This window comes from Hemibagrus wyckioides, linkage group LG05, assembly GCF_019097595.1.
Source record: "Hemibagrus wyckioides isolate EC202008001 linkage group LG05, SWU_Hwy_1.0, whole genome shotgun sequence".
Taxonomy (NCBI): domain Eukaryota; kingdom Metazoa; phylum Chordata; class Actinopteri; order Siluriformes; family Bagridae; genus Hemibagrus; species Hemibagrus wyckioides.
This window is the reverse complement of record NC_080714.1, coordinates 453,305-478,158: the sequence shown is the minus strand read 5'-3', so window position 1 is coordinate 478,158 and position 24,854 is coordinate 453,305. Positions and strand designations below refer to the sequence as shown.

The window sequence follows — 24,854 nt, the reverse complement described above, 5'->3', positions numbered from 1 at the left end:
ACTCACTCTGTACTCTCACTATACTCACACTATACTCACTCTGTACTCTCACTATACTCTCACTATACTCACTCTGTACTCTCACTATACTCACTCTGTACTCTCACTATACTCTCACTATACTCACTCTATACTCTCACTATACTCACTCTGTACTCTCACTATACTCACTCTGTACTCTCACTATACTCTCACTATACTCACTCTGTACTCTCACTATACTCACACTATACTCACTCTGTACTCTCACTATACTCTCACTATACTCACTCTGTACTCTCACTATACTCACTCTATACTCTCACTATACTCAATCTATACTCTCTCTATACTCACTCTGTACTCTCACTATACTCACTCTGTACTCACTCTGTACTCTCACTATACTCACTCTGTATTCTCACTATACTCACTCTGTACTCTCACTATACTCTCACTATACTCACTCTGTACTCTCACTATACTCACTCTATACTCTCACTATACTCACTCTGTACTCTCACTATACTCACTCCCATACCTCACCATACTCACCCCATACCTCACCATACCTCACTCTGCACTCTCACCATACTCACCTGTACCTCACTATACCTCACCTGTACCTCACCATACCTCACCATACTCACTCTGTACTCTCACTATACTCACTCTATACTCTCACCATACTCACTCTGTACCTCACCATACCTCACACTCTATACTCTCACCATACCACCTGTACTCCTCACCATACTCACTCTGTACTCTCACCATACTCTCACTATACTCACTCTGTACTCTCACTATACTCACACCATACTCACTCTGTACTCTCACCATACCTCACCATACTCACCTGTACTCTCACTATACTCACCTGTACAATCACCATACTCTCACTATACTCACCTATACCTCACCATACCTCACCTGTACTCTCACTATACTCACCTGTACTCCTCACCATACCTCACCATACTCACCTGTACCTCACCATACCTCACACCATACCTCACCTGTACCTCACCATATACCTCACCATACTCACTCTGTACCTCACCATACCTCACCATACCTGTACCTCACCCACACTCACCTGTACTCTCACCATACCTCACCTGTACCTGTACCTCACTATACTCACCTCCATACTCACTCTGTACCTCACTATACTCACTCTGTACCTCACCATACTCACCTGTACCTCACCATACTCACTCTATACTCCTCACCATACCCACTCTATTACACTCACCTGTACTCTCACCATACTCACCTGTACTCTCACTATACCTCTCACTCTGTACTCTCACCATACTCACTCTGTACTCTCACTATACTCACCTGTACTCTCACCATACTCCTCACCTATACTCTCACCATACCCACCTATACTCACCTGTACTCTCACTATACCTCACCATACTCACTTTGTACTCTCACTATACTCTCACCATACTCACCTGTACCTCACTCACTATACTCTCACTATACTCTCACTATACTCACTCTGTACTCCTCACCATACTCACTCTGTACTCTCACTATACTCACCCACCTGTACTCTCACTATACTCACTCTGTACTCTCACTATACTCACTCTATACTCTCACTATACTCACTCTGTACTCTCACTATACTCACTCTGTACTCTCACTATACTCACTCTGTACTCTCACTATACTCACTCTGTACTCTCACTATACTCACTCTGTACTCTCACTATACTCTCACTATACTCACTCTGTACTCTCACTATACTCACTCTGTACTCTCACTATACTCACTCTGTACTCTCACTATACTCACTCTGTACTCTCACTATACTCTCACTATACTCACTCTGTACTCTCACTATACTCTCACTATACTCACACTATACTCACTCTGTACTCACTCTGTACTCTCACTATACTCACTCTGTACTCTCACTATATTCACTCTGTACTCTCACTATACTCACTCTGTACTCTCACTATACTCTCTCTATACTCTCTCTATACTCACTCTATACTCTCACTATACTCACTCTATACTCTCACTATACTCTCACTATACTCTCTCTATACTCTCACTATACTCTCACTATACTCAATCTGTACTCTCACTCTGTACTCTCACTATACTCACTCTATACTCTCACTATATTCACTCTATAGTCTCTCTATACTCTCACTATACTCACTCTATACTCACTCTATAGTCTCTCTATACTCTCACTATACTCACTCTGTACTCTCACTATACTCACTCTATAGTCTCTCTATACTCACTCTATAGTCTCTCTATACTCTCACTACACTCACTCTATAGTCTCTCTATACTCTCACTACACTCACTCTATAGTCTCTCTATAGTCTCACTATACTCACTCTATAGGCTCTCTATAGTCTCACTATACTCACTCTATAGGCTCTCTATAGTCTCTCTACACCCACTCTCTTGAAGTTATATCCTCACATGGGTTCTCTGACCACTGCTATGCCGATGACCCCAAACTTACCTTCTCCTTCCCTCCCTCAGATACCACAGCTTCTGCTCAGTGTAGATGACCGCTCATCAGCTGAAACTCAATCCCAGCAAAACTGAACTGCTGGTCATCCCAGGTGATTCATCTCCAGCCCAGGATCTTGCATTATCTCTAAACAACTCCATGATCTCCCCCACTTTGGTCACTCCTCGCAACCTCAGGGTAACCATGGACAATCAGCTGTCCTTTTCTTCCCATGTCCCCAAAGGACAAATGACTGAGGACAATAAGAAACACATCTTGGACAGAGAAGACAGATGGTCTGAGAGAGAAGTGAAGGAGGTGGAGGTCTTAGGCAAAACCTGTCTCCTAATTTTCAAGCTGCTTTTTCATCCTTCATCGGTCCACCAGGAAAGCCACACCTGAAGACCCCATCTACTCTCACATTCTCTGATCTTTACCTCTAATACTTCAATAACCCCCCCCCACACACACACACACTCTCCTTCGCTTAAGGTGTTACATCCTAACTCCTCCCCCTACTCTCACCTTCCTCTTGTTCCCTTAACGAGGCACTCTAGGGAGGGGAGGATCCGTGACCCAGGAGGATACAAACTCATGGAAACCTGCCAACTTCCCTCTGAGGGAAGAAGCTGCTCGGATGAGTAGTGAAACGTTTCCATCTAACTAGAAAGAATTCCACATGTTGACATGACAACACTTCCAGGTAAGTTCACCTGGATGACTCAGAATCTCCACAGACACAGACCTCTGTGAAATAAACTGAAACAAGGCTGAAATTCCTCAAAATGACTCGACTCTATTTAGTGTATAAACACAAAAAATGTAATTTCCCCAGACACACACACACTCTCGCACACACGTTAAAACACTGTTTTCCTTTAAATCTGCATTGTTACACACACACACACACACACACACACACACACACACACACACACACGAGTGAGACAAGGAAGTGCATGTGCTGTGTGTGCGTATGTGTGCGTGTCTGAGACACAACGTATCCAGAGCTCAGTGAGAGATCTGAAGGACCCTGAGACATTTCTCCATTATATTTTACACCAAAGAATTTAATAGATAAAAGATAACGGAATAATTACTCTGTATGGCCAAGCCCCCACCCCCATCTCCCCCCCTCCCTTTTGTATTTTGTGTACTTTGTAAATATAAAGATAGTGTGTAAGGAGACAACGCCCCCTCCTCCCAGTCTGGTCATGTGACTTATGTTTGATGTTACAGGTTTACGGCGGATGTCCTTCCTGACGCAACTCTCCCATTTAACCTGGACTTGTGAGCGGCGCTGAGAGTTAACCCTTCAGTGTCTGGGTCAGCTTCCTGCCCGGGAATTGAACCCGGGCCCGTTGCAGTGAGTGCACGGGATCCTGCTGCTGGACCAGGAGGCTTGTTTATAGTATCAGTTAACAAATATTAATGAAATAAAACCTCACACAGTGCTTTATATTTAGTATAAACACATGAATTTATTGTTGTTGTTGTACAGTATGTACACACAAACATATTTAAGGTAACATTTCTCTCAAAAGGACTCACAGTGATCTCCACTCTCCACTGAAATAATACTGTGATTGACCCTTAAAAACATCTTGCAGTCATACACACACACAGATGTACAACGTTTGTATCAACAGAATTGATAAATAAAGTTTGATTTTACTGCAGTGCCTTATTCTTTCATAAATAAAAAAAATATATATAAATTCCCAATCAAAAAAACAAAACAAAACAGTACAATCACAATGGTAACACACACACACACACACACACACACAGGCTGGTGAGAGTCACAGGCTCTTAAATAAGGTCACAAATAAATAGGCCTGTACAATTAGTATCAAAAGACACACACACACACACCCCCACACACACACCCCCCTCCTTCATAAACAAACAGACTCATGCTCCAAGCCCCAACTGTGTACAAAAAACCCCAGAGAAAAAAAGTGCTCAGAACGTGAAGAGAGCAGTCACATCCCAATCCACATCCACTTCAGTGACCAAGTCCACTCACATGGGGATCCTGCGGTTAGAGAGAAGTCATTCATACTCCTGTTGTTCCTGTATGGGCTGTGTCTCAAATCACATACACACTGAGTTCTGACTCCTCTACACAGCAGAATGAATCTCTCTACTCCACACATTAACACACACTGATCAGTTCATTACGTTACTGTGTGTCCACTACTACAGACCACAGGACTGGGGTTAGTATTAGCCATGTGTGCTAGCTCTCATGGTAACTGCTGACTAGCCTTAGCATGTTTGTTAGCGTTTCTTAGGTGAGTTATTAAGCTACTTACCGTTTCCTGGGTTTCACCTCCCAACCGTCACGGCATTTTACAAAGGTTACAGAGTTCCCCGGAGTGATGTCCGTTACTGACAGGTCTTCAGCGCAGAACGTGAACCTACACACACACACAGGTTATTACCACCATCTAGACAATGTCATAACAGTATGATATGCTTTATAAGTGAGTTATAAGCATGTGACTCACTTCCTCTGTGTCTCTCCACACTTGATGCGGAGGCGGCGGACCTGCAGCACCTTGTTACTGGAGGAAGTGGACCAGAAGGATTTGATGTGTTTCCACACAGCAGAGAAGGACTCAGTTGGACTCTCCCAGGTCAAACGGATCTTCAACAGCTCTCCGATGTCCTCCTCCGTAAACACCAGAAACGTGTTGGTGAGGTTCAAACCAACACCATCAGCACTGTAACACACACAATGAGGGTCAGAATTTTAGTGGTGTATGAGTGTGTGTGTGTGAGAGAGAGAGAAAGAGTGTGTGTGTGTGTGTGTGTGTGTGTGTGTGTGGACTTACATGTCAACGTAGATGTCATTGGTGTCGTTGTGAGCTCCATAAAGTTTGATGTAAAAGGTGGGATCTGCATCATCAGAGTTTTTCCGGTTAAAGACGTGCATCTTCATCTGATAATGATAACCTGAGGTAAAGTGGGAGGGTTGGGTTTAAAGGGGGCGGGGTTAAACACACACTAACACAAACAGCTCTTAGTCAGGTGTTTGATTCAGGTGTTTAAACAGCACTGAATCAGTGCAGGTGAGACTGACCAGCAAAGGGCGTGTCTGCGCGAGTCTTCAGGTACATCTTGGTGTTCCTCCTCCTGCGCACGCTGCGAGCGTTATAGCCCACGTTGTTGCAGCGATTCTTCCTGCAGCTCAGACAGATTCCTTTATTGAAGCGCTCGGGCCCTGTGCACTGATATGCAAAACTCACGTGTTCCTTATCCATCAGAGAGTCCACAAACAGGTGCACTGCCCGCTCATGCTCACACTTCATCACCTCCATAAAGTCTAAACACACACACACACGGGTCACAAACTGGAATTGAGTTTTAGTTAGTGCAACATCCTTTTAAATGTTTTTTTAAGGGTTCTACAAATATTTGGGACAGGCCCAAGTCACATGATAGTGTAACGATGCCGAGTGGGCCTTTCTCACCCCCTGCCGCGGCAGAGGACAGGACGTCCCCCAGGGAACAGCCGGGCTGCACATCTCCCCCGTTAGGGTAGATGTCAATGTGTCCGATTGGCTGCTGGATGCCAATGCTCACACCCAGAGCTTCACGAGTGTACGTGTGCAGAACATCCACAAACTCTGCGTCGTCTGGAGAGAGGCGCTTGTGTGGCTCCGCCCCCTCAAACATGGGACCGGCTGGGTCCAACCCTGTCAAATACATAAGCTCTGATTAGCTTTATTAGCATTTAGAACGGTGTTCACATAAGTGCGTTTAAAATACACCTTCCATCCAAACTAAACTGTGAGGATATCTTCAACACACACACACAGAGCAACTCTAATTAGATACTCAGTGTGTAGTGTACAGTATGAACTGATAAAACCTGTTGTAAGTGTGTGTGTGCATGTCCTTACCTGTTATACGGCCAACTTTCCCATGAACGAATGTTCCAGCATATCCTGCTACATGAGCTCCCAGACTATAACCAATCAGATGAACGTTCTCTAGAGGCAGCTGCTGCTCCTCCTGTGCACACACACACAAGCAAATAAACTAATTTATATAAAGTTTTGCCTTTGTATGAACATCTGAGCGTATAATTGAGTTAGAGTAAAATTAGCACAGTGTTTATATTTACACCGACACTCACAGCAGTTATTATGACTCCACACTATACTACTACACTATATTGCCAAAAGTATTCGCTCACCTGCCTTGACTCTCATATGAACTTAAGTGACATCCCATTCCTAATCCATAGGGTTCAATATGACGTCGGTCCACCCTTTGCAGCTATAACAGCTTCAACTCTTCTGGGAAGGCTGTCCACAAGGTTTAGGAGTGTGTTTATGGGAATTTTTGACCATTCTTCCAGAAGTGCATTTGTGAGGTCACACACTGATGTTGGACGAGAAGGTCTGGCTCTCAGTCTCCGCTCTAATTCATCCCAAAGGTGTTCTATGGGGTTGAGGTCAGGACTCTGTGCAGGCCAGTCAAGTTCCTCCACACCAGACTCTGTCATCCATGTCTTTATGGACCTTGCTTTGGTCACTGGTGCACAGTCATGTTGGAAGAGGAAGGGGCCAGCTCCAAACTGTTCCCACAAAGTTGGGAGCATGGAATTGTCCAAAATGTCTTGGTATGCTGAAGCATTCAGAGTTCCTTTCACTGGAACTAAGGGGCCAAGCCCAGCTCCTGAAAAACAACCCCACACCATAATCCCCCCTCCACCAAACTTTACACTTGGCACAATGCAGTCAGACAAGTACCGTTCTCCTGGCAACCGCCAAACCCAGACTCGTCCATCAGATTGCCAGATGGAGAAGCGCGATTCGTCCCTCCAGAGAACGCGTCTCCACTGCTCTAGAGTCCAGTGGCGGCGTGCTTTACACCACTGCATCCGACGCTTTGCATTGCACTTGGTGATGTATGGCTTGGATGCAGCTGCTCGGCCATGGAAACCCATTCCATGAAGCTCTCTGCGCACTGTTCTTGAGCTCATCTGAAGGCCACATGAAGTTTGGAGGTCTGTAGCGATTGACTCTGCAGAAAGTTGGCGACCTCTTCGCACTATGCGCCTCAGCATCCTCTGACCCCGCTCCGTCAGTTTACGTGGCCTACCACTTCGTGGCTGAGTTGCTGTCGTTCCCAAACACTTCCACGTTCTTATAATACAGCTGACAGTTGACTGTGGAATATTTAGGAGCGAGGAAATTTCACGACTGGATTTGTTGCACAGGTGGCATCCTATCACAGTTCCACGCTGGAATTCACTGAGCTCCTGAGAGCGACCCATTCTTTCACAAATGTTTGTAAAAACAGTCTGCATGCCTAGGTGCTTGATTTTATACACCTGTGGCCATGGAAGTGATTGGAACACCTGATTCTGATTATTTGGATGGGTGAGCGAATACTTTTGGCAATATAGTGTATGTACTATACTAATACTCTACACTCTAGTACTTTATACTCCAATACACTCCACTTCACAGTACTCTAAGCCCTGCTGTAGCTGATAATCTCTCAGTTCACACGGTTCATTTCGCTAAAGATTATATATTACATACCATTCTATACAATGGTAAACAGTTTGGGATGCTGTGTGTGTGTGTGTGTGTGTGTGTGTGTGTGTGTGTGTGTGGCAGTAACCTGCAGCCAGTCAAGCAATGCAGCAATGCTGCGTCCAACATGGAGTGTGTGATTGACAGCGTCAGGGTAAAGCTGATGGGCCAAACCGAGCCAGTCCACCACGATGACATTCGCCTCAGCCTCACGCCTCACTACTGCTGAGACCAGCTTATACATCCAACTCTCAAACACACCTCCTATCTGTAACACACACACAGAAAGAGAGAGGACTCCTTAGTGACATTCCAACATGTCAGTGCGTATGTATTTATATATAAATGTGAAGGAATGTTGGCTGTGTGTTATCCCTCTGTTCTACTGACATGCTTTACAAAGTAACTGGACAATACTCTGATCAACATTAAAGACAAAAGAAACACAAAAGATTACAACTAAACATTTTGTGGGTTACTAATGTCAAAAAACAATAACATTAAATAACTGGAGTGGGTTTCTTAGCAATAACTGTTTTCTATCAGGTTTAGATCAGGACTCTTGTCAGTTTGTTGCTGACCATTTCATTATTTCAGAGTTCTTGGCTTCAATGGGGGATTGTCTTGAAAATTGCATGAAAATTGTTTGGAGATGTTTACATGGAAGGAACCGCCTGTTGCTGAAGAAGGTTCTGATAAACATTCACACTGCCATGTAATTGAACAGAGACAACACCTGCTGCAGCTCCCTGTGACCCAAGGATAGATCGGATAAGCGGTACAGACAATGAAATGAAATGAAAATCTTCTGCTGCAGGAATCATCCCCAAACCAGCAGACCTTCAGCGTGTTGACTGGACAGTGGACAGAGGGCTGAGGACTGAGGAGAACCAGGCTGAACATCAGTGTAGTGACGAGGGCAGGTTTCATTTGCACTTGTTTTACTAACGCATGCTTATAATCACACTAATTTATCTACATTGCATCATTTCTAAAATGTTAGATAATTAACATTTCTAGAACATTATATAATTAATCCTTCTTTTGATGCAAATAATGCAAGAAGTGCAACTAAAGCTGAAACTTCACAACTGAAGCATGTGTTATCTATGAGGAGGTAAACTGAGTATGATACAGAAAATATCTGATATGATGTAAATCACTGACTTCTCATCACAATACACACTTCAGAGTGTGCCTGTGTGTGTGTGTGTGTGTGTGTGTGTGTGTGTGTGTGTGTGTGTGTGCGTGCGTGCGTGCGTGCGTGCGTGTGTGCGCACACTAACCGTCCAGCCGTGGATGATGAGGATAGTCCTGGCCGTGGTGTTGAAGCCGCACTGATGCAGCGCCTCGTTTTGACCCGTTTGGAGGAAACAGCCTTCATCGTCCAAATCCTCAGATTTCCTCATGTTGTATTTAATCTGATAATCGAGCAGCACTGTGTCTACAGACAGATTCACATCCAAACCACCTGCAACACACACACACACACACACACACACACACACACACACACACACACACAGGTGAAGCCACACCTCAAATATTTCACAGAGACTAAAATGATGACGCAACAGAAGTGTGACCAAATCCACAAGTATTTCTCATGGTTATTATTATTACTTTCTGCACACCGTAACATTTAGATTATTTAAACATTAATCAGTAAATCAGCACGAGGTGTGAGTCAATATCGCAACTGATTCGGTTCACTATTTGACTCCCTCACCGAACAGACTGAATCATATTTAAATAAATGCATGTATTTATAGACGCATAAATATCTAAATATATCGACTCGATTTTTCTACACGGACAGTGGTGAGAAAGTATTTCTCGACATGTTGTATTGTCTGTGAGAAATAAAATATAAATTTGGAGCAGAAATGATGTTCTGAAGAAAACATGAGCAGGGTTTCAGCTGGTACAGAACCGACAAGTAAATAAAGGAATGAAGAGAAATGACGTGTCTTACCTTTCTCCAGCTCATTCTCAGCAGCGGCTCGGCCACACACACTCAGTGCACAACAAACCAGCACCAAACACAGAGAAAGTGTGAGGAAAGTGTTTAATCTCACTACCATACTGTTGTAGAGCTTTAAAACAGGACGTTCTGGTGGGTTTAATTTGAGGGAATCTGAGGTAAAGTGAGTTCTGTCACTCAGACTCTCCGTGGAGTGGAAATGAATGAAGCGGGTTCCCTCAGCATGACGGTTTAAATAGACTCGCTTTAGTCAGCTGACCATCGGCAGATCCGCGCGACTCGATTCAAGCCTTCTCATTGGTCGAGCCCCCTTCGCTTTACGTTCGAGGGGCGTGGCTTACTAGTTTGAATGAATGGAGCAAACAATCTCTCTCGCTCTCTCTCGCTCTCTCTCTCTCTCTCTCTCTCACACACACACACACACACACACACACACACACACACACACACACTCACTCACTCACTCACTCACCCCTTCCCCATTTTCTTTCTCTCAGATGGAGCGCAGATGGTAAAAATGGAAAGCTTCGGATGATTTACCCCAAACACTGTGTGTGTGTGTGTGTGTGTGTGTGTGTGTGTGTGTGTGTGTGTGTGTGTGTGTGTGTGAGCATGGTGGCTTAGTGTTGCCTCACAGCAAGAAGGTCCTGGGTTCGAATCCCGGGTTCAAACAGGGCAGGGGCCTCTCTGTGTGGAGTCTGCATGCTCTCCCCGTGCCTGCATCCAAAAACATGTAACTTAGGTTGCTTGGTAATTCTATATTGCCCATGAGTGTGTGTGTGTGTGTGTGTGTGTGTGTTGGTGTCTGTCTATATGTGTGGCCCTGTGATGGACTGGTGACCTGTCCAGGGTGTACCCCTGTCTTTCTCCTGATGTGTACTGGGATAGACTCCAGCAGATCCCCGTGACCCTAATTAGGAATAAAGTGGAAATAGACAATGAATGGAATTGAAGTAAGTTTAACCTTCACTATAAATTCAGCTGAAATTCTACAGTCCAGTGAAAGAGAGAAGTTATTAGCAACATGGAATGAATCATGCTGCTGTGCTGCTTCAGTGTGAATAATTTCCTTTAATGCAGTTTAACCTGGACCACTAATTCAGTTGGACCTTTTCCAGATTTGCCCTTTGGCGAATTATTCCTGCACTGAGGTCCTGATTTTTTTTCTCTTTAAATGGTTTCTAAAGGAGTTTATTCTCCTGAGAGCGACTCCACTGACCCTGCAGATGTTCATCCAGTTCATTTTAATGCCTGATGAGCTGCCCTATTCACTTTGTGTGTGTGTGTGTGTGTATGTGTGTGTGTGTGTGTGTGTACACATACACATTCAGCACTCTTAGCACACACTCTTCCCATGTCATTGTCTCGCAACCGCTAAAACACAGCACACAGCTCCACCTGCTGGCTGAGACACTCCATCACATGCACCTGGACAGACACTTGGACACTGCCCTGGACACTCACCTGGACACTTCCAAATTTATCTATGTGGGTGTCTGCTCGGTTTACACTAAAGCTGATGCTGCGTTCACACATACAGCGACTCTGAACGACAAAGTGACCAAAGATTGTTCATGCTTATTGACATCTGCAATGAGTGACTAGATGTGAGAGTGTCCAGTGACGCAACAAACCTGAGAAAAGTTTAGCTTTATGTAAATATGCAGTGACTTGGTGATACTACCAATGGGAGACAGTAAAACGCCCAAGCAGCATTGCTTCTCTTTCATCTCGCATGATGTACATGAGATAGATAGATAGATAGATAGATAGATAGATAGATAGATAGATAGATAGATAGATAGATAGATATACTTTATTGATCCCATACATAAGGGAAATTCTTGTGTTACAGCAGTTTAGACAACAAGTTACAAGATACAATATATATATATGGTATAGAGGTGGAGGCCTAGGCCTTCACTGGTGTCCTTCCTGAATTAATCCACCTCTATACCATCATTATGACCCCCTGACATTTTCTACTCAGCCCTCCTATAATGCTGTGATTCTCCATAAACTCTACACAAATTGGTGATCTCCTCAAGATCTTCCCCTTTAAATTTCATGTGAAAAGACAGACTCCGGCAGACTTCGGCTCCTCCCCGTCTTTCAGCTCGTTCTTCAATCCACAGACCGCGGCGTCACAGAACGAGGATCATAGCACAAGTGTGTGTTTGAGTGTGTGTGTGTGAGTGTGTGTGAGTGTGTGTGTGTGTGTGTGTGTGAGTGTGAGTGTGAGTGTGTGTGTGTCTGATCAGGAAGACATCTATGTAATACAGTGGAATGCTGCAATAAGTTTCCCATCCTACTCTGTTAGTCAAACCTTTATTTTATTTTTTTTTATTTTTTTTTTTACTATTATACCCTCATTGGGGGCGGAGCCCCTCTTAAATGAAAATTCTAGAATTGCCCCTGGACACCACGGCAGTAGATACTAATCACCCGGTAAATAAAAAGTAAAAAAGAAATTATTCTACAGTATTTCACACCTCACAAGGAATAGTCCATTTTATTACGGTTACTTTTCTCAAAAAAGACATTCTTGATGCCGTATGCAGCAAACTGCAATCTCCGGAGGACGCAGCATCCGAAATGAGACACAGAGAATATAGAAACACTGTATATGGGCGGGTCACTGCCTCTGACTACTCCAACTATCCAATCAAAGGACAGGAAATTGCTGACTGCTAGATGGCTCCAGTGACCCATATATATATATGGGTAATGTGTTAGGAATGAAAGGATGGCGCATCGTTTAATGGAAGTGAAAATGATCATCCTACACAGGGCTGAATTTAATCAGAGAGAAAAATCAGAGAGAAAAAATGATGCAGCAGGCTTGTTGTTCCTCCTTGCTGCCTGTCTCCTGGAATCTCCTCCAAGCTCTTGAGACTGTGCTGGGAGACACAGCAAACCTTCTGGCAATGGCACTGATATGCATCCGGGAGGAGCTGGACTGCCTGTGCAACCTCTGTAGGGTCCAGGTATCGCCTCATGCTACCAGTAGTGACACTGACCCTAGCCAAATGCAGAACTAGTGAAAAACATTTAGAAAAGATGAGCAGGGAAAAAATGTCAGTGACCTCCACCTGTAAAGCCATTCCTATTTTGGGGGTCATCTCATTGTTGCCCATGTAGTGCACTTGTTCATTTCATTAACACCAAAGCAGCTGAAACTGATCAACAACCCCAAGTTTAACTGACTTGATGCAATACTCTGATTATATTATATATATATATATATTGTCACGAGGCCTGAACACCAGAGGGAGCCATCGCCCGAATATTAACTGTTTCTGCTCACTTCCGGTTCAGTGACGTATAAAAGCAGCACGCTATCTCAGTCTCATTGCGAAGCATTGTTTCCTTAGTGTTACCTGCCAAGCCTTGATTTATCTATTGTCTAGTTTCTTCGTGTATGACCCTGCTTGTTTTCTTCTGACTTCGTTTTCTGGACTAGCGTTTTGGTTTTGACTGTTTCTTCATAGCTTTCTGGTTTTGACCCTGTTTTTCCGTGACCTCGACCAAGATCTTAGCCTTCAGCCCTTTACATTGTCCGCGAATGGATTCAAATACTCCTACGTCTGACGGGACGTTACAGAATGCTTCGCCTGAGATGAGTCCAGCGGATATGCAAGCGGCGCTATAGCGACAGCGAGTCCTTATTCAAGCTTATCAGGCGGAGGTCGACGCACTGAAAGCAGCTAACCAACAGCTCCAGCAGCAGCCACTGGATCAGGCAGCAGCCGCGGCGCCAGCATACGACGCTCGCAGCGAACTTCCTCATTTTGCTCTACCTGAGAAGTTTGACGGATCCGCCGATCGTTGCCGGGGTTTTCTTCATCAGTGCGATAACTATTTCACTCACCAACCTGAGGCATACCGCGACGAAAGAACCAGGTGCGCATTTATATTATCCCTACTAACCGGTAGAGCGCTAGATTGGGCAGCAGCAGTTTGGGACTCCGACCCCCAAGTTAAATCGTCCGCGGATTATTTAGCTAATTTAATTAAGGAAGTGTTTGAATACCCGGCGGGCGGCAAGGATGTTTCCGTTCAGCTGCTGGAATTACGCCGGGGGGGGACACAGCTGCAGATTATGCTATAAAATTCCGCACTTTGGCAGCTCAGTCGGGATGGAATGCTACTGCTCTCATGGCGGTTTTCCGCGAGGGGCTCAACCCGGGTTTACAAGCAGAAATGGCATGCCGCGACACGAACGTCACGTTGTCTCAATACATTTCCACTGCCATCCGTCTGGATAACCTGCGCCGCCAACACCGACCTACAGCCACCACCTCACGCCCCTGCCGCGTTATAAAATGGAAGTGCGACCGTACACAGAGGATCATTCTGAACCCATGCAACTGGGAAGGGCACGAGTCACAGCGGAGGAGCGTGAACGGCGTACTAAACTCAACCTCTGCTTCTACTGTGGAAAACCCGGTCATAGAGTGCTCCGATGTCCTGAAAAATCATCTACGCCACAGGTAGAAAACATAGTACGCTGATCCAAAGTTTCTCTTCTGGCATATCTCCTCTTTGCTCATTCTCAGTTTTTTGTCACAGCATTAATTGACTCAGGCTCGGCGGTCAACCTCATGGACGAGACTCTGGTGCGCGATCTTCACATCCCCACAGTCCCATGCATACCCCCGCTCAGAGTGACCGCCATCAATGATCAGCCCATCGGAGGGGGTCTCATTTCTCAGCAAACCCAACCTATTGACCTCCAACTCGGATTATTCCATCATGAACGTTTATCTTTCTTTGTCATCTCTTCCCCGTCCAACCCCATAGTGCTGGGCCTTCCATGGCTACAGCTTCATGACCCAGACATCTCCTGGGAGGACGGTGACCTCCGAAGATGGGCCCCTTTCTGCATAAAGAACTGTTTTTTGAATCACACTCCTCGTCCATGCCTTGCTACTTCTATTGAAAGCCCAGCTTCGTCCAGTCCCACTTCGCTCCCTCCTGAATACTACGACCTATGTGAAGTTTTTAGTAAGGAAAAGGCAACCAGGCTCCCACCACACAGACCATGGGACTGCACCATAGAACTCCTCCCCAATGCTGTACCACCTAAGAACCGAGTTTACCCCCTCTCCATCCCGGAAAAGAAGGCTATGGAGGACTACATCGAAGAGGCCCTTGCAGCAGGTTATATATGGCCCTCTACATCTCCGGTGGCGGCAGGCTTCTTCTTTGTGGAAAAGAAGGATGGAGGGCTCCGTCCATGCATTGACTATCGCGGTTTGAACGCTATCACCGTGCCTTACCCATATCCTCTCCCCTTAGTTCCAGCCACCCTTGAACAGCTACAAGGGGCCAAAGTATTCACTAAACTCGATCTACGCAGTGCCTACAACCTGATCAGGATAAGAGAAGGAGACGAATGGAAGACTGCTTTCCACACCACTAATGGACACTACGAGTACTTAGTCATGCCTTACGGACTCACTAACGCCCCGGCGGTGTTTCAATCCATGATAAATGAAATATTCAGGGACATGCTCCACAGCCACATAATAGCCTACATTGACGACATTTTGATCTACTCATCAGACTTGAAACAACATGTTTCCCACGTTCGAGCAGTCCTCCACCGCCTGGCAACCCATAACCTCTTCGTGAAGTTGGAAAAGTGTAAGTTCCACCGTTCCTCCATCACATTTCTTGGTTACGTGATCTCTCAAAAGGGGGTGGAGATGGACCAGTCCAAAGTGTCCACGATCATGTCCTGGCCTGAGCCCACCAATGCTAAAGGCCTCCAGCGATTCCTGGGGTTTGCTAACTTTTATCGCCGTTTCATTCGGAACTATAGCACCATAGCCAGTCCTCTAACCTCATTGTTAAAGGGTAAACCACAGAAACTAAAGTGGACTGATCAAGCCCGAACAGCCTTCGATAAGCTTAAGCACAGCTTCTCCTCCGCCCCTATACTCCGACACCCACGACCTGACTTACCTTTTACAGTAGAGGTGGACGCCTCGAACAGCGGGGTGGGAGCAGTACTCTCTCAACGCCAGCCAGAGTCCGGCAAACTACATCCATGTGCCTTCTACTCTCGAAAACTAACACCGGCAGAATTGAATTACGACGTGGGCAACAAGGAACTTCTAGCTATGAAGGTTGCCCTGGAAGAATGGAGACATTGGTTGGAGGGGGCAGCTCACCCGTTCCTCATTCTCACTGATCACCGTAACCTTGCGTATCTCTGAGAATTGGCCAAGCCAGGTGGGCATTATTTTTTTCACGGTTCAAGTTCACGATCACCTATCGTCCCGGCTCGAAGAACGGGAAAGCAGATGCCCTCTCCAGAATTCATGAGGTCAGTGAGTCACCCTCACACCCTAATAATATTCTCCCACCATCTGTTTTAGTAGCCCCCATTCGTTGGGATTTCATAGGAGAAATTGAAAGGGCTTACACATCCGAGGCTCCTCCCCCAAATTGTCCACCCTCCAAATGTTATGTTCCCACCACGTTCTGTCTAAGACTGATCAAGTGGACGCATGAATGCCCCAGCTCCGACCACCCAGGCATCCATCGTATGGCCCAATTGCTGCGTCAAACCTTTTGGTGGCCTTCTCTTCACCAGGATGTGGAAAAGTTTGTACGCCCAGTCTCGAACCGAGTGCCATCTGCCTGAAGGTCTGTTGGAGCCGCTACCCGTCCCACGCCGTCCCTGGTCTCACATCTCTATAGACTTTCTCACTGACCTCCCCGACTCACAGGGCTTCACGACCATCATGGTCATCATTGACCGGTTTTCCAAGGCTTGCAAATTGGTCCCCATGAAGGGATTACCTACATCTATGGAAACTGCCTTAGCCATTTTTCACAATGTATTCCGGAATTTTGGGCTCCCTGAAGACATAGTATCGGACCGAGGGCCGCAGTTTACCTCCAGGGTCTGGCAGGAGTTCTGTAAGCACCTGAAAATCAAAGTCAGTCTGAGCTCAGGATACCACCCCCAATCTAACGGGCAAGCCGAACGTTTGAATCAAGAACTAGGAAGGTTCTTGAGGGCTTACTGCAGCAAGGAACAGCACCGATGGAGTGAATTCCTCCCATGGGCCGAATATGCTCAGAACTCCCTAACCCATTCCTCTACGGGGCTGACACCGTTCCAATGTGTATAAAGGTGGCTATCAACCACCTTTGTTCCCGTGGTCCGGGGAGCCCTCCGACGTCCCCGCGGTTGACGAGTGGTCCAGGTGAAGCCAGGAAATCTGGGAACGAGCCCATGTTCGCCTTCAACGGGCTATACGTAGGCAAGTAATTCAAGCCAATCGCCGACGCCAACCCCATCCTACCTACCAAGTGGGTCAAAAGGTTTGGTTATCCACGCGCAACCTGAAACTCAAGCTGCCCTGTCGTAAGCTCAGCCCCAGATTCATCGGTCCTTTCAAAATTATTTACCAGGTTAATCCCGTCTCGTTTCGCCTAGAGCTGCCTGCCTCTTACCGCCTCGCACCCACTTTTCATGTATCTCTGCTCAAGCCCTATCACGAGCCACAGACCACGGGCCCCACTGCCCATGAGCCACCCCCTCCCCTGGACATTGACGGTTCCCTCGCCTATCGGGTTCACACCATCCTTAACTCGCGTCGTCAGGGCCGCCGCCTCCAATACTTGGTGGACTGGGAGGGATATGGCCCGGAGGAGCGCTGCTGGGTCAATGCACACGACATCCTGGACCCCGCTCTCATAGAAGAATTCCACCTGAACTTTCCCCACAGACCCGCTCCTCGCCCAAGGGGACGCCCTTGACGTCGAACACCTGGAGGTGTTCTTAGACGGGGGGTTCTGTCACGAGGCCTGAACACCAGAGGGAGCCATCGCCCGAATATTAACTGTTTCTGCTCACTTCCGGTTCAGTGACATATAAAAGCAGCACGCTATCTCAGTCACATTGCGAAGCATTGTTTCCTTAGTGTTACCTGCCAAGCCTTGATTTATCTATTGTCTAGTTTCCTCGTGTATGACCCTGCTTGTTTTCTTCTGACTTCGTTTTCTGGACTAGCATTTTGGTTTTGACTGTTTCTTCATAGCTTTCTGGTTTTGACCCTGTTTCTCTGTGACCTCGACCAAGATCTTAGCTTTCAGCCCTTTACATTGTCCGCGAATGGATTCTAATACTCCTATGTCTGACGTTACATATATATATATATATATATACATAATTTAATTACAAAATAAATGTAACAGTAATTCGTTACATTGCTAGAGTTTGTTAAAGCGGTGCTATTCTGATGATTTTGATTGGTTCTCTAGTTTTTGCGGAGTGTCTGCTAATTACGTTAATCCACATTGCCTCTGAAAGCTTTAGGCTAATACACTGTCTGAGAGTTACCACCATGGCGAGAGATAAAAATGCATTTCAGTCCTGGAAATATAAAAATAATTTCATCCTGAAATCCAATAAGGGGCAAATATAACAGTTCAGGGGGAAATTAGTTTCCCAGCTGTTAAAATGCTTTCAGCATCAAAGGCTTCAATGTTGAACCTGAGGAAGCATCTGCAGGTATGGAACCTAGCCTTTATTTATTTTATAAAAGCATATGGTTTTTGTCATTATTGTGAGTGTACAGAAATAAAAACAGACCCTTTAGTTTGGAATGATATATTACTCGTTTCTGTATAATAAAAAGTGACGGAGTGGTCAGTTTATTTACTGAAGCTGCTCTGTGGAAAAAATCCACTAAAACGCGCCTGCGCATTCATCGAGCCCACAGAGTACTCAAGACCTGTATTCATAACATTCACAACAAATTAGCTAGTCTGCTAGCTGCCTTTACCAGACACACTTCTATTTCTGAACCTTTGACAGTAAATATATATCTCACACTTTTCCTCCTTGTAAATGTGTTGGTATCAGATCTAATATAACTCAGTTATTTTAGCGCTGTAGTGTACATTATGATGACTCTTTACAGATTATGTTTTTTTCCCAAGGCATTGTTACTTGCCAGTGTGTCCTGTCATAGCTATGCAAAGATCTGAATATAATCTTAATTCAAGTGATGAAAGATTTAAAATTCTAACAGTAAACAGAGTTGAGTTCTACTGTAAGGTTAACCCTGCCTGGGATAAATGTTTGGAAATGATTTAGTTGAAAATATCCGTTAGAAACTTAAAAGTAATCAAAAAGTAATCAAATGTAATCAGTTACTTTACTTTTATAAAGTCATTGAAAAGTTACACGACTTATTACATTTTAAACAGAGGAACCTGTAATCTGGAACCTATTACATTTCCAAAGTAACCTACCCAACACTGTATATATATACACACACACACACATACACGTGTGTGTGTGTGTGTGTGTGTGTGTACAAAAATATAAGACTAAGTCTTAAAAAAAGAAGAGAAAACCTTAAATATACTGTAGAATGCAATAAGTTAAGTTAAAGGTAGTAGTGCAGATATGAAACACAGTTTTAATCAGATCAAATCATCTGGATTTAATCAGATGTTCAGTCCATCCAGAATGTATTCACAGTGCTTCACTTCTCCACATGTTGTTGTATTACAGCCTTATTCCAAAATGAATTAAATTCATTATTTTCCTTAAATTCTACTAACAATACCCCATAATGATAACATGAAAGAAGTTTGTAAAAAATGTAGATAATTATTCACAGCCTTTGCTCAGCACTTTGTTGAAGCTCCTTCAGCACCGATTAGAGCCTCAGGTCTTTTTGAGTGAGATATAAGCTTCTCACACCTGTTTTTGGGCAGTTTCTCCCATTCTTCTATGCAGGACCTCTCAAACTCCATTAGGTTGGATGGGGAGCGTCGCTGCACAGCCATTTTCAGATCTCTCCAGAGATGTTCACTCAGGTTCAGGTATGGACTAGGTCACTCAAGGACATTCACAGAGTTGTCCAGTAGCCACTCCTTTGTTATCTTCGCTGCGTGCTGAGGGTCATTGTCCTGTTGGAAGATGAACCGTCTCCCCAATCTGAGGTCCAGAGCACTCTGGAACAGGTTTTCATCAAGGATGTGTCTGTACATTGCTGCATTTATCTTTCCCAGTTCCTGCCACTGAAGAACATCCCCACAACATGATGCTGCCACCACCGTGCTTCACTGTAGATATGGTATTGGCCAGGTGATGACCGGGCCTGGTTTCCTCCAGACATGACGTTTGCCATTCAGACCAAAGAGTCCAATCTTTGTTTCATCAGAATTTTTCTTCTCATGGTCTGAGAGTCCTTCAGGTGTCTTTTGGCAAACTCCAGATTGGCTGTCATGTGCCTTTTACTGAGGAGTGTCTTCCACCTGGTCACTTTACTATATAGGCCTGATTGGTGGAGCATTGTTCTTCTGGAAGTTTCTCCTCACTCCACAGAGAAACACTGGAGCTCTTTCATAGTTACAGTATAGTCCACATGTGCAAACTGGCAGTAGATAATAAACATGAAGAAGGTTGTGTAGAGAAAAGTGTTAATAGTGTTATCACCTATCACACACACACACACACACACACAGGTGAGCTATTGTACAATGTTATAGTGAATGGTGTGAATGATCTCCTGTAGCGTTCTGCTAAAGGATAATCTCCTCTGTGACATCTGAACCAGTCCACAAAGTTATCCAGAAATCCTCAGTGTACTCAGACTCCTGTCCATCTCTAATACACCCCACCACTGCAGTGTGGTCAGAAAACTTCTGCAGATGGCATGATTCAGAGTTGTACTGAAAGTCTGAGGTGTACAGAGTGAACAAAATGGACAGTCCCCTGAGGTGCTCTTCTGTTGCTGACCTCTGTTACTACAGGGAGGTCCCCAATCACACACATTGGGGCCTGTCTTACAGAAAGTCAGCAATCCAAGAGATGGTGGTTGAGCTGGACTCCATTCTCAGCAGCTTCTCACTCAGTAGGAATGGTTTAATGGTGTTGAAAGCACTAGAAAAATCAAATACATGGTCCTCACAATACCCCCGCTGCCATCCAGGTACTGCTGAATTTTTATACAAACACAACTCTACTTCCAGGATGTTTCATTTTAGAGAGACATCAAAACAGAGATTTTGAATGCTACCTGCGTCACTTGCTGTTAAACGTTATTACTATGGTAGCTGGCAGTGGGAACACCTACAGGTGACCTCACAGGACAGCAAGTGACGACTTGCAGAGATAAAAATCACTGTGTGTTTGAAGGCAGCCTTGATCACAGCAACTCCACCCTCTGGTTCTGTTCACTGAGTGTTCTCTCTCCTGCATGTTTCTTCCTGACAGTTTCGCCCACATCCTGATCCACTTCCTGTATGCCTGTATATGGTCTGAGATGAAAGTGCAGCGTTTGTTTATTATTTGGAGGAAACGGAAATGAAACCTGAAAAATCCTCTTTGTCGTGTTTTTCATGATTTTGCTCAATGTGTCTAAACATGCTGAGTTTCTACCTACCTGTCTATCTCCCTACCTGTCTATCTCCCTACCTGTCTATCTCCCTACCTGTCTATATCCCTACCTGTCTATCTGTAAAAGTAAAAGACAGGACTGTGTGTCTCAGGACCATGCTGTAACCTACAGGTTATAATCGTTCTTCCTCCTATCATCTCAGGGAGTTTTCTCACCACCGTCACCTCTGAGTTGCTCGTTAGAGTAAAAAAAATGCCTGTAAATCTACTTTGTGACCATTAAAAGAGGAAATGAGCTTTACACAACACACAACATAACACACCTATTTATTAGGGTTAAGGGTTAGGGGTTAGGGTTTGGGGTTTAGAATGCGGTGTTTAGGGTTAGGGGTTAGGGGTTAGGGTTTGGGGTTTAGAATGCAGTGTTTAGGGTTAGGGGTTAGAAGGTGAGAAGGTGGGAAGGGGATCTTCTTGTCTTCAGCCCTTACATTCTGTCATGGATTGGTTGGAGATGTTTGTGGAGTTTTTTTAAAAAGTTTAAATAAAGTGAAACACACAAAGTCAGGTATATATATAAGGTACTATAGGTACTATATAATGTCAGGTCAGGTACTATATAATGATGCAAAAGCACACAGTGACGCTGTTCACAACAGACACTAGACATTATAGAGTAATTATGCTATAGGTAACTTAAATACTAGTGCTGATTGTGCATACACACCACTCAAGGTGTTTGTGATCATGTGACTTGTGACGTGTGTGTTAGCTGACACGTGCTCTCACTGTTTACACTTCACATCTGAATGCTTTATGCTGTACATTGATGTCGTAGTGAAAAGTGTTAAACAAACTGACATTTAATAATCTATTAAATAATAATCTTTAAAATATTTATCAGTCCTGCTTTAGACATAAACAGATCCTTTCCTTCATCATCACCATCATCATCATCATCATCATCACCATCATCATCATGATCATCATCATCATGACACTGCTGAAAGAAGACAGATTAATGGCCAACCTCATGGTGATGAAAGTTTTCTTTCACACACACACACACACACACACACACACACACACACAGAAACACATGCATCCACATGCCATGGGTTATTACTGTGACTCTCCCCACTTCCTTTAATATTCCATTGAAAAAATTCCAAGTAGTTGAAAACTGCATTACTGTAATGGAGGATTTCCTGAAATGTTAGAGACATGAGCAGAAAATTAATCCTTTAATCCCTTTTCTCTGCATTTCAATGAAATATTTTAGAAACCTGGGGAACACAACACAACAGGATGTGAATCAATATCATCTTTTAAGAAGAATTATCTTCAAAGTCATCAGAGGTTAAGCTAACAAGGTGCCGGGCAGATCTTACATTACAGGGACAGATCTAGAATAAAAGGTCAGTGAATCGATGGTACAACTCACTGAGGGTTAGAGCTTACAAAATAAAAAAAAACAACTCTACATCAGAAATAAAGTGAAGAACAGGCAGAGAGTTAAGAGGGATTATTTGAAGATTAAGAGGGAGATACCACATCTCACTCAATACATCCTGCTCACATGACAGCAGTTGGACTGGGAGAGGATGAACCTGGGGATGGAGCAAGATCAGGAACATCAGGGTCTAAGATCTGAGTCTTTCATACATATAGAGATACCATTATCAGAGACTGGGGTGAAGCTTGATCAGATACGACCTGATCTTCTCTGTTTCACTCTTAAGGCAGTGATGTCATGAAGTTACAGATGCACTCATCTATAGTTTTATTAATCTGGAATCAACAGATCAGTGTTTTGAGTTTCTTCATCACCTAAACTTCATAAACTTCAGTTTATGTCCGAGTCTGATCATAAACAACAGACCATCAACAGACTTTTTCTCTTCTCCCTTCCCTTCCTCATTCTCTTCCCACTTTTTATATATCTTCTCTTCTTTATCAGTGAGGATTTAGGCCTCACCATAGCACAGAGAGCAGAACTGGTTAAAGTAGTAAATGACCTGTTACAGGGTTGTGTCTCCTTGTGCTCTACTCTCCAAAATTTGCTCACTGGACCATAAACTGGACAACATCCGACTCTAGCGAACTACACGGCGAGAGTACAGAGACTGCTGCATCTTTGTTTTCACAGAGACGTGGCTCAACAACAGAGTTCTGGACGCCACCATTCAGCTAGCCGGGCTCAACAGAAATGCAGCTCTGTGCAGTAAGACTCGCGGTGGCGGTGTGTGTGTTTACATCAACAGGGAATGGTCCAAGAACTCCGTGATTGTTTCTAGTTACTGTTCATCGTTAGTGGACTTTGTGATAGTGATGGCCATTTTATTTGGAGTGCACATTCCCCCCAGCGCTAATGCTAAGGAGGCTCTGTGTGTGCTATAAGGAGCTATTAGCGAGCTGCAGAATGCTCACCCCAACAGACTGTTCATTATCGCCGAAGATTTCAATCATGTGAATCTCAAGTCTGTTCTCCCTAAATTCCATCAACATGTGGACTTTGCGACAAGAGGGGTGAACATGCTGGATCTTGTTTACACAAATATCCCTGTTGCATATCGAGCGGCGCCCTGCCTCCACCTCGGCTACTCAGACCACATCTCTGTTATGTTGACACGGCATCAGTGACCGGCTACCTCGGCAAGTGCATCAATTAATTCCAAGACCATAACCACACGCTCCAACCAGAAGCTGTGGATGACCGCAAAGGTTCGGGGTACAGAACGACGTGATGGTGCTGTTTTATGTCTGTTATCTGTCTGTAGCGTATTGTCTATCTGCACTGTCTCTTATCTTTTGTATTGCACTGTTTGTCCATTGTGGGCTTTATGTGGCTAGGTTAACATTTTAGTCCTTAGCTCTGTGGTGTTTTATGAAGCAGCAGGATCCATGGTTTCATCTAACTACACACTGTGCCAGCTACACATGGTCAATGACAATAAAAGCTTTTTCAAAGTCAAAGTCAAAGAAGCTTTATCATCACTTCAACCATATATATCAGATGCAGTACACAGTGAAGTGAAACAACGTTCCTCCTGGACCAGAGGTGCTACACAGAACACAGACAAAGTACAGAGACGCAGACAAACATAGAGATAAAACTAAACTATACTTAAGGTGCAATAAATAAACTAGACATACAACAGAAGTGTACAGGATGACGAGACAGGACAGTGCAGATAAACAACATGTAGACCGACTCATATAGACTGTGCAGATAGCAGTGTATACAGTGAATGTAAATATTAAGGTGACACATGTAAACAGGATCAATATAAAAAATGTAAAGTGACATGTAAAGTGACATATGCGTGCAAACAGGACAATTTAGTGTGTGTGTGTGTGTGTGTCCAGCACAGTTCAGTTCTTCTTGGAACACAGTTCACAGCTCAGTTTTTGAGGTGAACTGCCCTCCCCTGGCTCAGGTCTTATTGATCTTATCATGT

At 44.5% G+C, this 24,854-nt stretch overlaps 1 protein-coding gene across 1 annotated transcript; it reads right to left on the bottom strand.

The window, feature by feature from the left end:
• Positions 1-3,978: 3,978 nt before the first annotated feature.
• On the bottom strand, positions 3,979-10,229 carry lipg (lipase, endothelial). The gene is made up of 10 exons (XM_058390586.1): positions 10,011-10,229; positions 9,322-9,506; positions 8,124-8,303; positions 6,389-6,500; positions 5,957-6,181; positions 5,566-5,808; positions 5,318-5,438; positions 4,991-5,206; positions 4,796-4,900; positions 3,979-4,515 (listed from the first exon to the last, which is right to left on the bottom strand). Exons 1-10 carry the CDS (start codon positions 10,117-10,119, stop codon positions 4,503-4,505), a joined length of 1,509 nt encoding a protein of 502 aa, XP_058246569.1. The 5' UTR covers positions 10,120-10,229; the 3' UTR covers positions 3,979-4,502.
• Between the last annotated feature and the right edge of the window lie 14,625 nt (positions 10,230-24,854).

Coding starts and splice junctions, on each gene's coding strand:
- lipg (XM_058390586.1), bottom strand. CDS start 10,119: ATGGTAGTGAGATTAAACACTTTCCTCACACTTTCTCTGTGTTTGGTG. Junction 6,501..8,123: donor CATTGCTTGACTGGCTGCAG/GTTACTGCCACA, acceptor GTGTGTGCACAG/GAGGAGCAGCAGCTGCCTCT. Junction 5,439..5,565: donor CGCAGACACGCCCTTTGCTG/GTCAGTCTCACC, acceptor ACTTTACCTCAG/GTTATCATTATCAGATGAAG.